Raw genomic sequence first — 15,211 nt, forward strand, 5'->3', positions numbered from 1 at the left:
ACGACCCCCAACATCACTGCTGGCCCAGTCACACCCACACTCCAAGGCCTCGCCTTCCCCATGAAGTTGAACATGCTCATCTTTCTTCTACAAATACCTTTCCCCAACTTCTTCTGATCCCTCTTCCCTTCCTTCAAAACTGCTGCCTTAGGGAATTTCCTGGTGGCCCAGTGGCTGAGACTCTAAGCGCCCAGTGCAGGAGGCCCCGGTTCCATCCTGGTCAGTGAACTAGATCCCACATGCCGCTACCAATGTTTGCATGCCCCAACTCAAGATCCCACGTGCCGCAACAAAGACAGACGATCCCACATGCTACAGCTGAGACCTGGTGCGGCCAAATAAATAAACATTAAAACAGAACAAAACGAAAAAACCTGTTGCCTTAGCCTTGATCCCATCCTCTTTCTCTCTGGACTCTCAGCACCAAGAACAGTGCCTGGCACGTAGTCACGGACCGTTGGCCTAAATCACAGTGAAGTTAGTCAAAGAAGATCTAGTTTTTAGTCTCAGTTCTGCCATGAACACCTGAGACACTGAAAGACCCAAGCCAGGGCACGTAACTTCTCTGAGCTTCAGTTTGCCCGTCTGGAAAATGGGGATAATGTTCCCCCATCTCCCCTTCATTAGTGAGGATCACAAGACAGAAATAGGACTGGTCCTCTAGGGTGGCAGGAGATGCAAGGCCACTGCAGATTTAAGGCATCAGCCTGGAAGTCATCAATAACAACTGCTGATAGTTTTGCTATTAATAATGACCTGCTTAATTGAAGGAAATCCCCTCTCCCTTTCTCCAGGATGGTTGGTTTTGTCCTAACCCAGTTCCATTACCTGCCTGAAGATGAAGCCAGGCTTCCTCCTCCATACCTCCTTGTCTCACAGGTTTCATAAGACCTCAGAAGGTCCTTCAAAAGTCTGACCCACATTCTTCCTGTTGCAGCTCTGCCCCCTCCCCTCCTCACGTGTCCTAAGAGCAAAGTCCTGCGTATGAATCTTTGACGAGCCTGAAGCCCCATCACATTACAAGGCTTAGTCTTCTGAAGTTGATGTTCCCACTGCCACTGCTAATACAGAGAGAGAGACAAGAGAGAGCGTGAGGAAGGGAAGCCCCAGTCTGGAGCGAGGGCGTGGAGAAAGAATCAGGAGGGATGGAGATAAGACAGCAGCACACCCAGACACACAATGACACAAACACCACACCGCCACCACCTCCAGTGCCTGGCTTCCGGGGGAGGGACAACTGTCTTACGGCTTTCCATGACGCGAGTCCTCCGCGAGGGCCGGGGCTGTGGGTGAGGCGACACTTCCTGCCCCAGGGGGCTGGGGTGAGAGGAGAGATGAGTTGCTGAGTATGCACACCTTCTGAGAGCCCATACACACACACCCTGCTCCAGGGGCTCCTTTCTCAGGCTGCCCCCCATGGAGTTCCCTCTGGCCCAGATATGCCCCCAAGGTAAGTGTGAAGTTGGAGAATGTGGGTAGGAGGGAACCTCAAGACCCCCACGACCCCTGCTCTCCTCCCCTCTGGGCCTAAGCTCCCACCTCGGAGGTGAGGGGCCACACCCTGGCCACACTCCTTGCCATACTCTGGCAAGGCTGACTGGCAGGAGGCCCGCAGCCCCTGCTCCTCCTCCTCGGATGCCACTTCCACACAGCCCTGAGGATAAAGGGGACAGGGTCTGCTGAGAGCTTCTTCGACAGGAGAGAGGAGGAAGCATGAGAATGAAGTGGGGTGGGAGGCAGAGGACCCTGGGCCAGAAGAGGGGCCTGCACTGAAGACATCTGCCTCCATTCCCGGATTCCGGAACTGCTGGGCCAGCTGGCTTCCCTGCGCTCCTCCCTGTGCCCAGCTTCCCTGACAACCCCTATGTCACCTCAGCCCTCTACGCCTCCTGGGCTCCTTACTCCTCCCTGAGAAACAATCTCTGCCATCCCTCCTGCCTTTCTCCAGCTGTCATGACTGTGCCTGTCCTTCAGGTCCCCGAAGCCTGGACTGCCGGGGCGGCGGGGGAAGTGGAGGGCCTGAGCCTGAGCCTGGGAGTGGTGGGCAGCAGAGAGGGACGCAGGCCCTGACTGAGAAACCTCTCTGTGCTGACAGGGAGCCGAGAAGCCCCGGCCATAACCTTCAGCACCTTCCAGCCCCTGAACTTGAACCGCAGGACCTGCCAGGGCCCGGGCTTGCTTCTGGGACCACGACTCCAGGCCCCCGAGGAAGCCTGGCCCAGCCCCAGGGGCCCAGCTGGCCAGGCTGTGGTGAGTGGAAACCTGCAGGGTGCCGCTCCCTCCTCTACTCCCGCCCTCCCCCGGGGGTGGGCTTGCAGGTGGACAGAGGCCAAAGCAGGAACGAGCAGGGGCTGCCGCCATGGCCGGGGGCCCAGAGGAAGGGCAAGGAGATGAGGAGCATCTCCTCCAGTTGCTGAATGGCCCACCCGCTTCTCCTCTGTCGGGGACAGGGAGCTTTCTCCACAAGTCGAAGAGCAAGTAGGTGTAAGGATAAGGAGGCAGCAGCTGACTTAGAGTCAGAGGAAGGGCTGCTAATCATGGCCACCTCTCCCCTCCTTGACCTCTTCTCTTATGCAGGCACCTCTACAGGCCCCAGGAGCTGCCTGCAGTCCGAAGGATGTTGGGAAGGAGGAGGTGCCAAGGGAAGAAGCTCTGATCCTACAGGCCGAGACTCGGGCTTGGTTCCAGAAGACCCAGGCCCATGAGCTCCTACAGCACGGGGCGGCCCCCATCTGGTTCCACGGTTTCATCACCCGGAGGTGAGTCACAGAGGAAGAAACAGGCTCAGAGCAGGGCAGGGGCCAGTCCTGGGTCCTGCCGTCAGTCAGGAGCAGATTGAGGCTACAAGCCAGGCTGTGACTCCTGGAGGCTCTGAGGCAACTTGCTAAGGCAGCTCTCCTGGGGGAGACCACGGAAGAGGCACAAGCCCAAAGGCCCTGCCCCGCGCCTCCACTTTCCTCCTGTCTGTAAGGATCCTAGTGCTCATTCTCCTCCTCGGCCTCCGTCTCTCTCCCTCCATCTTTACCCCGGGCTTTCTCCAGCCCTCTCCCCTCTCTTCCCTCCCTTGCATTTCCTCCCTTCTCCTCCACTTCTCAGCTTCATTCTCCTGCATCTATCTCTATGCTTACCTCCTCCATGCAACTTGTGACTTCTGAAGTCTAGAAATCTAATACCATCCCCACTGCTGCCGCCACAGCGCTGACCCCCTGAACCCCCCCCCACACTCCAGGCTGCCTTTCCAGGATGGGGCCAGGAGGAGGATGCAGGGCCAGGAGGTCTCCTGAGTGGAACGCCCAGTCCCTGCAGCGGGAGTGCGGTGACCACATCCTCTCTCTCCCGCCTCCACCCTTCTCTGTCCACTTAAGCAGGCTTGGTTGGGTGTAGGGGTCCCCTATGAGAGCCGAGGAGACAGGAGGTGAGGCTGGAGAAGTCTGAGCAGCCCCCTGTGTCTTCTCCATCATCCTCAGAGAGGCCGAGAGGCTGCTGGAGACTAAGCCTCAGGGATGCTACTTGGTGCGTTTCAGTGAGAGCGCCGTGACCTTTGTGCTGACTTACAGGTGAGGGGCCAGCACTGCGCGGGGGTGTGGGGTGTGGGACAACAAGAAGGCGGGACTTTGGGCTAATCAGGGGGCGGGACTTGGTGCCGGAAGAACGCGTGAGGGGCAGACTTCATGATGACCCCCAGCAGGGGCGGACGGGTCTAAGCCTAGCCCCCAGGCTACTAAGTATGGGAGACCCTGGCATTCGGGCGGATAGAGATCACGCCTCGTGCTGGTGTCCTGGCCAGAAAGAGGGAGCAGATCTGATCCTGACTGGTGTCTCCAGGAGCCGGACTTGCTGCCGCCACTTCCTGCTGGCCCAGCTAGGGGACGGGCGCCACGTGGTGCTGGGCGAGGACAGCGCCCACGCGCGGCTGCAGGACCTACTGCGGCACTACACTGCGTGCCCGCTCAGCCCGTACGGGGAGACGCTAACTGAACCACTCGCCCGCCAGGTACGCCATACCCACCCCTGGCCCTGACACTGACCCTGACCCCGGGGACCCAGGCCAGGGCCCCCCCAGCCTCACCCCAAGCAGAACTCAGGCCGCAGGACCTCGCCCTCGCCAGGCACTTTCCTATTCCCACAGAGGACGCAAACATCCCTTTTCCACACATCTCCACTGGTTGCCCTTCCAGAAAGATGCGTGCTGGTGCAGGGGTCCTTGAGAAACCAGCTCAGTCACACAAAGACTGGAGGGACTGGGAGTGGCCAGCTAGGCCCAAGAGTTATTTGTTTCTGTGGTTTCATTTTGGCCTTGCTGCCCGGCTTGTGGGATCTTGGTTCCCAGACCAGGGACTGAAGTCTGCAGTGAAAGCGCCAAGTCCTAACCACTGGACCACCAGGGAATTCCCGGGGCCATTTGTTTTTTAAATTAAGAGATATTTACTGAGACAAGACAGATGGGTGTCAAACCCACAAAGCTTACTTACCAGCGGCAAAGACAAACAATAGGAATCAAGTGTGAGAGTGTGATGAGAGAGGAAATACAGAGTGGGGTGCCATTTGGCTCGCATGGTGGGGAGCCATGTCAGAGAGTGCCTCCCCCAGGACGTTCAGGCAGTTCTGAGGGCCCACTCTTTGCCAGGCATTGGTCTGGACAGTGGGAACTAGCACCAAACAAAACTGACCCAAATGTCCCTACCTTCATAGAGCTTTCCGTCTAGTGACAGGAGACAGACAGTGAATGCGTAATACAGATAACAAACAGAGAATACTGGGGTTATTTTACACAGGGACCTTAGGGAAGGCTACTCGGGTAAGGGGACATTTGAACAGAGGTCTGAATAAAGTAAGGGGGAAAGTCATGCAGATAACTAGAGGAAAAACATTCTAGGTAGATGGCACAGCAGGTGCAAAGGCCCTATGGTAGAAGGATCCTTGATGTGTGTGAATAAGAGTAAGAGCACTGAGGAAGCTAGCATGAGCAGAGAGGTAGAAAATGAAATCACAGGGGCGAAGGACTGCCCAGTGGACTCTGGTGTGATTTGGGATTTTATTCTACATGAGATGCACTGGGCAGTTACAAGCTAAAGAGTGACATGATCTGGAAAGTTTGGGAGGGGCATAGGTGATCAGATGGAGGCCACTACAATACTCCAGGAGAGAAGACAGCAGCCTGGACCATGTTGGTAAGGGTGAAGGGGTGCAGAGCTGGAACACTGGGTCTGTTTGGAAGGTGGACCCAAGAGGGTTTTTGCAGGATTGAGTGAGGAACGTTAAAAGATGGAGTTGTATTGATTGAGATGAGGAAGGCTACAAGAAGACTAAGTCTGGGAGAGACGGGAGATCATGAGTTAGTTCAGTTTTGACATTCATGGTTTGAGACATTCATTCAGTATCCAAATGGAGATGTCAGTTAGGCAGTTGCAATATACGGACTGGGATTTGAGGACAGAAGTCTAGTTTGGAAATCAACATTTGGGAGCCATCAGTAATGTAGACGGATTCATTCTAAAGCCTTCAGGAGGGGTGAAATCTCAGGAATGAGCATAGATGGAAAAGAAAAGATACCAAGTCTCCAGCATTGAGAGTTTGCAGAAATGAGGGGGAACCTACAAAGACAATTGAGAAGGAGCAGCCAGGGAGAGAGGAGAAGAACCAGGAGTGTGATGCTCTAGACGTCAAGCAAAGAAAATCCATCAGGGAAGAGCAGATGCCAGAGGGTCTAGAATTAACCATTGGATTTGGCCAACAGAAGGTCATTGATGACCTGGGCAAGAATAGTGTCCTGAAGCTTGATTGGAGTCCGTTCAAAGAAGTTGGTAAGGGACTGTGCCTAGCGATGACTATTGTGTGGAATTTTGTGAGGAATAAGCAGAGACCTGAAGATTCCTAAGCAGTGGGAACAGGATGTAGGAAAGACTGGTAGACAGGGGAGCCAGCTGGAGTTGTGAGAACCAAAGGCACAGCTGTCAGAGACCAAGCTTTATGACCAGCCCTCGGAAGGTCTTGTCGCTCACATTCTCTGGAGTTTGGGCTTTATCCTGGAGCAACGGGCAGCCATGGAAGGATTGCTAGAGGAACTTCTGCAGGTTCATTCTGCTCATGGAGTGGAGAATGGGTTGGCAGGGCAAGATGATGAAGGAGGAGGTGATGGATTTAGGAGGCCTGAACGGGATCAGCAGCTGTGGGCAGGGAGAACGTGGGCAGATGTGAAGATATTTAGGCAGTAGAAGGAGCAGGGCTTGTGTTCCATGAGATGTAGGGAGGAAAGGAGGGAGGTGTCCAGGTTGACTCCTAAGGTGCTGCTGTTTCAGCAGCAGGGTACAGCTGCTTTTTTTTTTGGCTATGCCAGGTCTTAGTTGCAACATGTCAGATCTAGTTCCCCAACCCAGGAATTAAACCCAGGTCCCCTACATTGGGAGCGCAGAGTCTTAGCCACTGGACCACCTGGGAAGTCCCAGAGGTACTACTTTATATTCATAAAAGTAATGCTAAGACCTCTTAGGGGGTTAGGGCAGGGAAAAAGAATTCTGATTTGAATCCATGCAGTAAGTGCCTGAATACCGTCAGATAGGGACACACACTTGGCAGATTGCAGAAAAATGAGAAAAGCCCTATGGGCTGAGCCTCGCAAAAGTATCACATGTGTGGAGAACATTCGTGAACCCAGTGATAAATGCTGAGCTAAAGCACACCTAACATGGGAAGGAATCCTATAAGGCTCATCTCCCCTGAGGCAGTGTCTCTGTCCCTAAAATATCTAGCTGTTAGCTGTATAATGTACTCCTCTTGCAGCTGCAGAAGTAAACATGGGCACGGAAGTCTTGGAGATCTATCCCCAAGGTGAAAAATTTTAGGCTAAAGACTTGTAAAGCCTGGTTGCAGTTTTACAACCACAGGCACACATGGTCTGGGCCTGTGTTCCAGATGAAGTTAACATAAGTGCTAAATATCGCCTGTGAACAGAGCAATTGTCCCACCTCCCAGTCTCCTTGCCATCTCCATGCCCTCTGCCTCACTCAGAAACCCAGCGCCACCCAAATTTCTCTGCTGCACCCCGACCCTGACACTCTCTACATGGACCAGATTATTTTGCCCTCCTTGGATCACCTGTCCACTCTCACCAGCCATCCCTCCGGCACCACATCCCCAAGGCCTCTTTCTTCTCTCCACCCGCCCCCACCCCGTTCTCCCCGCTTCCCTCCCCTCCCAACCCCCGCAGACACCTGAGCCCGCAGGACTGTCCCTAAGGACTGAAGAATCAGACTTTGGAAGCAAAAGCCAGGACTCACAGTTTCAGTATAGCCCGATTCTCAAAAAGGAGCAAAGTACAGCCCCCACGCAGAAAGATGGAGCTGGAGAGCCAAAGCAGGTACATGACCCAAAGCGCTGGGAGAGAAGGCGGGGCCTGAGAGAGGGGCGGAGCCGGGGACGAAAAGGAGGGCGCGGCCTGTGGGGTAGGAAGAAGGCTTGCAGGGGCGGAGGCTCAGACTGGGTTCCAGCTCTGGCCCTGCGTGGGTTAGGGTGACCCACTCTCTGCCTTGGCATCACTGACTCAGAGTTTCACCAAACTCTGGGAGATAGTGAAGGACAGGGAAGCCTGGCGTGCTGCAGTCCAAGGGGTGGCAAAGTGTTGGTCGCGACTGAGCGACTGAACAATTCTCCTCCCTGCTCGCCTTCTCCCCTAGCCCTTCCAGCGGCCCAGGCCCAAGCCGCCCATCCCCGCCAAACCTCAGCTGCAGCCCGAAGTCTACACAAGCCCTGCTCCGAGACCGCGCCCGGCCCTGCCGCCCAATCCCTCCAACCCCATCTACAATGAACCTGATGAACCCATCGACTTCTATGCCATGGGCCGTGGCAGCCCTGGGGAAGCCCCCAGCAACATTTATGGCAGCCCTGGGGAAGCCCCCAGCAACATTTATGCCGAGGTAGAGGTGAGGGAGCCTGATTCAAGGAGTGAGGACCCGCAGTTCATCCTCAGGCATGAAGTCCTACGGAAGTGCCAGTCCAGGCCTGTCCTAGGCAGCCAGGTAAATGGGGCTGCAGAGAAAAGTGAGACCCCTAAGGAAGACTTCCTGAAAGCTAGATTGAGAACGTGTTCAGACTGGATGTCTGGGTCAGGGTGAATGAAGGTCAGAGATGGGAAGAACAGAGGGTTGCGACTGCCGACAACCCTCTTGCAGGCCCCTCTGTATTTGGAGTTACTGGGACCTGCCTCCCCTGTGTCAGGCCCCCACCCTCTCCACTTCTCAGAGAAAGCAGAGGGCCGTGCAGGTCCCCTCGGCCTTCGCCCACCTGCGCCTGTGTCCCTCTCACCAGGCTGACCCTCTTCAGAACCCCCTGAGATTGACCCCACCCTATGGCAGGACTCTTGACCTCCACCTCCCCTCTCCTCCCCAGTCTGAACTTGGGCCTCTCTCGTTCTGGCTCCCTCCCCTCAGCCTTCAGGGCCCTGCCTTCCTGGAGAGCACCTGAAGATGAGCTCAGGGGAGGGGGTGCCTGCATGTCCCCTCTTTCTGCACATGCCCCCTCTCCTGCAATCCTCACACCTGCCCAGTCTTCTCACTGATCAAGTGAGATCTCGTTTCGTTAGACTGCAGCTCCCACGCAGTCCCTCTGCCCCTGCCCCCCTCTTCCATCCCCCGCCCCAATCTGGCACCTCAGGCTCCCCCTCAGCCCTTGTGCCTGCTCACACTTATCCACACCCCTGACTGCCATCCTAGAGCTGATGTCAGCAGTCCACGTCTCTGTGTGAATTTCTCTCCCGGCTTCTGCTCAGCTCCCCAACATCCCACAGCCTTCTGGACTCAGCACAGCCAAGCGTCCTCACCTGATTCGCCTGATTGTTCCCTCCTGTGTTCCCTCTCCCAGCTGGTATCTCATCCAACTATTCAAGCCAGGTTCGCAGGGCTACCTTGACATGTCCCCGCTCTTCACCTCACTCCCCTATAAGTACTGATTCCTGCTGGGTCTTTTCCTAAATATATGTTTCCTTTCCTCAGTTTTAGCTCCCATCATCTCTCATCAGGACTTTCCAAGAGCTTCTTAAGTGATCTCCTGGCCAACAATCTTGCTACTTCTGATCCACTGCCCCAAGAAAGTCAGAATGGTCTTTCTAAACAGCTACCAGGCCCATGAAGCTCTCCATAATCAGGTGGGGTGGGGAGCCACCCCCTCAGGCTTACCACCAGCTGCACCATCCACCCTGAACTGGTCACATTTCTCCAAACTCACCAAATGGTTTCAAACCTTCCAAGGTTTTACACACGCCATTCCCTCTGCCTATAGCTACTTCCTACAAACATACCTTCCTACTGCCCAGCAACCTTCTAATCCTCTCCAGCTTGCCCACCCTTCCCCGCTTCTGCAAAGACTTCCCTGACCTCACCACAGAAGCTTTCTACATACCTGTCACTGATTGTTGATACCCATACCCACCTCCCCCAGCAGAGTATTAGCTCCCTGAGGGCAGGGATAGGACTTGTTCATCTCATTTCCAGAGGACCAGGCACAGTGCCTGGCAGAGAGCAGGTGCTCATGAAATGTTTGTTGAATGGATGAGAGAGGTTTAGACCTCCTCTTTGCAAGCCAATTTCTGTTAAGATCAGAGGCTGCAGGTAAGTCTAGGAGGCAGAAGGTAGAGGGTATGACCTGGGACCATCCTTCTCTCCACAGAATCCAGGTGGCCAGCAACTGCATTCTGAGAACTCCATGGCTGAACAAGGCCATACTGTGCCCCACCGGCCCCTACCCCGCTGGGGTCACACTCTCCCCCACAACCTTTCTAGACAAGTGCTTCAGGACAGAGGACAAGCGTGGCTCCCCCTGGGGCCTCCTCAGTAGCTGGTGAGTCTGAGCTGGGGAAGGATAACTTGGAACAGCAGGTCCAGAGACCTTCACACATACCTAGCCATCCTTCTCAGGAAATGTGAATGGAACAAACTGTAGGTGATCAAAGCTGGAAAGGACCTCAGCCATCATCTACTGCAAAGATGGCGAAAAGTGTCACCTTGGATGCCAACTCCAATCCATTGATTGTGGCTGCCTAGAGCACTGCTTTGGAAAGGATGTTAGGGTCATATCTGAACTCAGCAGAAAAGAACACCGTGATTGATTAGTGATGTCTGCCACGGGTGAGAGAAGAGGAGCAGCATCTCCTTTGCCCTTACTGATCAAGTCCAACTCCAGCTTTGTTTTTAGAAACAAACCCAGAAAGGGATGGTGGCTTAGTCAAGGTCAAGGACTAGAACCCAGGCTTCCTGATTCTTCTGTTTAGTGCCCTGTTCTGTACCCCACTCTACTAACTCTTCTCCATGGGAAATGTCTGAGATTTCCTTAGATAAGAAATCTGGCTGCTTTCCAGAGTTCTGCTGCATAGGGGCCTGGGTGCTGGTTCCCTTCCTCTAGATCCCAGCGTAGCCCTGTTCCCCTAACTGGTCTGGGCCCACACAAAGAAACCTGGAGGCCAGAGGAGCAAATGTGGGGTCTGCTTCCTTTTAGGGACACACCCTCTGGTTCCCTCCCAAGAATCCAGTGGCTCAGTGCTTGCCTCTAAGGAAGAGGGCTAGGAGGGCCCTGCTGGATCCCACTGCCCTGGTTTCCCCTCCTGAAGTCTGATTTCCTTGGCCCTTGAGCCTTTGAGTCTGGGCCCTGGTCCAATGCTGCTGCTGTCTGAGGAATGGTTTGGCGAGAACAGATGTTAGAACTTGTTTGTTGATTCTTGTCTGGCTAATAAATCATCACCAACCACCTCCCCCAACAGGGATTCAAGTACTCCAGGCTCCTTCTGTTCTGACTCTTATATTGTGGAAGGCAAGTTGTCAAACGGCCATTACAGTCAGGGGAGAACGGTTGGTGGTTGAAAGATACCTGGGCAAGGGTCACAGATCTACGGGCTGGGGGTGGGGAGACACCAAGGCAAGGGACACAGACTGCTCTCTGAAAAGTATTCCTTCCCTGACTGGGGTGGGCTAGGCAGCTAGGGGCAGAGGGGTGACTACATCGCCTGGGGGCTGCCAGGAGAGATAGAGGGGCAGGGAGGGGAGTGGTTGAAAGGTAGCCCCCGCACCTCCTTCCTCAACGCCCCTGCCAAGCACAGGACTGGAAGGGGGAGGGGCCTTCTTAACCTTTGTGTGTGAGCCCCTTAGAAGCATAGGGCCCCCCCTGGCAGCGGCTACCCCATCTTGGGCTTAGGCCTCCCCCATTCCTCTTATGAGGCTTCCTCTTCTCTCCCAGACCCACTTCAGGGCCTCTTGCCCCAGTGGCCAAGCTCCATAGTCTAAGCTTCAACCACCTAGAAGAATCTGCCTTGGGTTTTATTTTTGTCTCAGATGGGGGACTCTCTGAGGCAGGGCCGTGTCTGCCCCTGGATCACCCTGACGACTCACAGCAGAGACTGCCCCCCACCCCCACCCCAGGAACCCCTCACAAGGCTTCTGGTACTCCTGTGGTCCCACCCTGTTCTTACTTTCATTTCTAGGACAGTTCAGTCAAGACAATCAGTGTCCATCAGGGTCTCTCTCCCTCCCAAGGGCCGCTGTGTACTTTCCGAATCACAGAAGTCCCCCAGACCCCTCCCTGAAGACACAGTCCCTAGGTCTAGGTGCTGCTACCACCATGCCCCCTCCCCAGCCTGGGGCAGGGCCAGCCCCAGTGACTAGTGAATTCCCCTCGTTTCCACTCTGTGCTAATCAGCTCAAGGAGAAATACAGTTGCTGAGTCAACAGAGTGGGGTTCCACTTCCTTCTGTCTATAGGTCTAAACTCCCTCCTTAGCAAGAGAAGAGGTGGGAGGGAAAACAGGGTGGGGGGGGGAGGTAGGGGGGTGTGGAGGGGAGGGGAGGGAAGCAGATGGCTTTGGGGAGGGGAGGCTGAAAGTGCAAGAAAGGTCTTAGATTAGACTCAGGGAGTCACCTGGTGGCTGATTCCTTGTGGCAGTGGAGGAGGTAGAAAAAGGAGAGGCTTGCTGTATGGCAAGAGCTGGAAATCAAAGTCAGCAGATGAGATTTCCTTCGACTTCATGACAGAACAGGATGGGCAGGCTTGGGGAGGGGACCCACTCAGTGTCTCTGAAGGAGCAGAGCCTGCTTTAGGAAGGGGTGAGCGCTCCTCATTGCTAGGGGCAGGCTCAGCACGTGGGTGGGGAGACCCTGACCACCAGCATCGATCGGCAGACCGTGCTTCTTTGCTAGCACACTGCCCAATCTTTAACAGGGAAGCTTTTTTCTGCGCCACTGTTCCCTACATTCCTTTGAAATGGAGGGAATGTCTTATTTGCCTGTGGGGCTGCTGTACTCATCAGATGAGACCAGGCAAGCAAGGGGCTTGGCAGTGCAGGACTGTGGGGCTAGAAAGGACTTCGAACCCTTTGTGGCTTTTTGGTTCAACCAAAGAAAATGAGTTCTAGAGAGGGGAAATGACAGGGAACTGGAGGTAGTCAGGGAGGATCCTGTCATCCCAAGCACGTGCTTCCCCTTACACTGTGGGGCCCCTCCCAGGCCCTGGGATAAGGCCCAGGTCCTCCCCCGGGCTCCAGGTGCAGGCCCAGCCTTGATGGCGCAGGCAGTGGAACCTCCCTTCTCCCCGCTCTCCACAGCCACAGGCACCCCCACACCATCCTGCTGATTTCACTCCCTCGGAGGCCGGGGGCTACAGCAAGACCTCAGATGGAGAAGCCAAGTAACGTACAGGAAAGGGAGCCTTGCGATTGTGCTGGGCAGGTTACTCTGCCCCAGCAGGGACCACTCGGGCCAGGAGGCGAAGGGCATTTCCCAGCTGACTCAGTCTCCCCATGGTTATTCCATCCTACCAGCCTCCTCTAGGCAGGGCTCTCTCGGGCTCAAAACCCTCATATCAGAGAGGAGTCTCCTCCGGACCCCCAGATCCCCTTCATAGCCTGCAGAAGGCCCTGCGGCAAGTAAAGTTTCCAGCTTTGTCCTCTGGTTCCAGGCCCTTGAGCACCATCGGCCTGTTTCCTCCCCGTCTCCCTTAAGCTGTCCCCTTTATCAGGTCAGCTCCCTCAGCTAATGTAGTAGACAATCTTAGTAAGATACCCTGTAACTCTGGCTCAGGGGACCAGGGCAGGGGCAGGGGGCTGAAAGATGTTAACCCCCCCAATCTTAGCTATCCTAATTCTACAGCATGAACCCACTCAAGGAGGGCTGGGGGCAGTTACCACTTAGTCTCTACCCTTAGCTACCCCTACTGGCCTTAGAACATCTGTCCCCACCTGAAATGAAGCTGAGCAGAGGCAGAGGGAATACAAAAAAGGTTGGGAGCAGGCAGCAGAGCATTCCACCACCCTGCCACCCCTCAGAACTTCAGCCATCCCTGGAAGACTGCGGCTTCCTGGTCAGTAAGCTCAGCACCCAGCCTGAACAAAGACATGGCTGGGTTCCTGCCCAGGGGTCAGAGCACTGGGGTAGGAGCTGAAATGCCCTCTTCTGTGACAGCTGGGCCATCTCTGTGTAGTTCCTAAGTCTGCTCCTTGTGGATCCCAGCTTCCTCAGCTCCGTTGTCCTGGTCAACTTGGGCTTTGCCCCAGGCCCCTCCAACACCTTATAGGGCCATTTGAATCCATTTCCGACCAACACCTCCACCACCCTGTCCCCCGCTCCAGGCCCTCGGCTGCTGCTGCCATGCCAATTTTAGCCAAGTTATCCTTCTTTCCTCCTTTCATCTCCCTTATCCCTGTCTTCTCTTTCCTGTTTATGACGACTTGAGGTTATCACCTCAGGAAGCCCTCCCATTTTCTATTTCTCTTGGTGACCAGGAAATTCCAACCATCAAGTAAAATGTCATCTTATAGTAGGAATAAAAAGTGGCTTGGAACTTCCCTGGTGGTAGGTATTCTGCACTTCCACTGCAGCGGCATGGGTTCAATCCCTGGTCGGGGAACTAGGATCCCCCATGCTGCTCTGCCGTTTAAAGTTTACTACTTGTGGAGAACCAAAGGAGATGGGACACAAGAGGACGCTGCAAGATGTCTGGCTTCGATCTGTCCATTCGCAGAAGACACCAGGACCCTCCCTACCCACATGCCAGCCTCCCAACCCAGAGCACTGCCAGGTCCCCATGACGCAGCCCCTAAAACGACAAAGTTGAACCACTGAGTCCCAGGAGTCTGGCAACTCGGGAGGGAGTGTGGCAACCCCATCTACAGAGCCCTGGATACAGAAAAAGCAGCTGACTCCTTGGGACCTCAGACTTTGGGGCCCTGCTGAGCCTACGTCACCACCTCACTTCACTGTGACACCCAAGGGGCGACCTTAGTCCTCAGTGCCTCTGTGGATGGTGGGAGTGGTGGTACGGGCTGAAGGCTGGCTGGATGCAGTGACTTGGACAACTACAGCCTGCATGTCCCTGTGGGATGCAGGAGCCCGGTCTGGCTCCAACCCAAAGTAGGTCAGATTTCAGATAAGCGGGTGGTTTTCCTGTAAGTGATGAAACCCTCCTCTGTACTTAATGAGAAACAGACTCCTCAACTTACCCCAGCTCACAAGACCAGAAGCATGGTGAGATTCCTCACTTCCTTCTCATCCCCAAGTCCCCACCACACACTTCTTCAAAACTGCCCCTCAGGTCTCAGCCTCCCTCTGTCACCAAGACTGTCAAACACCAATTCCTCCCAGTGTTTTTCCTGTTCAGAATCTGCATCTTCATTCAGTCAGCGTTCCCTTGCCTGGCATCCAAGGCCTTTCTTTCCACAGGAGTTTAACACTCCCTTCCTGCACAAAGTCACTGCAATTAAGCCCTACTGGATTTCCAAGTCCCCTCAGTGTCTACAGTAGGATGTGCTTGCTGCTTTGTGACCAATATTCAGTATCTTCCATCTCTATCTGAACTGTGCTCTGAGAAGGAGGCATCATGCCACCATCTTGTGGCTCCTGGGCACCTTGGTGCCATAGAGCCAACTCAAGTCCACAGACCCTGCCATCTCCCTTCCTCATCCACCACCCTCCCCCTACCTACCCCATCCTCTCAAGCAAAAAGCTCGGAGTCCCAGTGGAGGCTCCAAGGGTATCTGTCTAACCCCCAATCTCCATGCAAAGCTTCCAAACCAGTCAGGCCAATAACAACCAGTAAAAATTTGAGTCATCTTTGGGGACAGGCATTTCACTACTTTTTCATGTCCAACAACTCTTTCACATCCCAGAAACAATCTCCTTGACTTCAAGATACCTGAGATCAGCAATACTTTCCATATTTGGGGTCACAGGCCCCTGTCC

At 54.7% G+C, this 15,211-nt stretch overlaps 1 protein-coding gene across 1 annotated transcript; it reads left to right on the forward strand.

Annotated features, from left to right (window-relative positions):
* Window positions 1-1,337: 1,337 nt before the first annotated feature.
* SH2D2A (SH2 domain containing 2A) lies at window positions 1,338-10,758 on the forward strand. Its single transcript, XM_040230229.1, has 8 exons — window positions 1,338-1,450; window positions 2,096-2,250; window positions 2,578-2,759; window positions 3,468-3,557; window positions 3,826-3,994; window positions 7,208-7,357; window positions 7,674-8,015; window positions 9,661-10,758. Exons 1-8 carry the CDS (start codon window positions 1,417-1,419, stop codon window positions 9,826-9,828), a joined length of 1,290 nt encoding a protein of 429 aa, XP_040086163.1. The 5' UTR covers window positions 1,338-1,416; the 3' UTR covers window positions 9,829-10,758.
* The last annotated feature ends 4,453 nt before the right edge of the window (window positions 10,759-15,211 follow it).

Source organism: Oryx dammah, unplaced genomic scaffold (assembly GCF_014754425.2).
Source record: "Oryx dammah isolate SB20612 unplaced genomic scaffold, SCBI_Odam_1.1 HiC_scaffold_28, whole genome shotgun sequence".
NCBI lineage: Eukaryota > Metazoa > Chordata > Mammalia > Artiodactyla > Bovidae > Oryx > Oryx dammah.

What these genes read in the sequence shown, in the direction of transcription:
- SH2D2A (XM_040230229.1), top strand. Translation starts at nt 1,417, where the DNA reads ATGGAGTTCCCTCTGGCCCAGATATGCCCCCAAG. An exon ending in CTGAACCACTCGCCCGCCAG is followed by an intron (nt 3,995 to 7,207) that starts GTACGCCATACC and finishes CAACCCCCGCAG; the next exon opens with ACACCTGAGCCCGCAGGACT. An exon ending in GAGCTGGAGAGCCAAAGCAG is followed by an intron (nt 7,358 to 7,673) that starts GTACATGACCCA and finishes CTTCTCCCCTAG; the next exon opens with CCCTTCCAGCGGCCCAGGCC.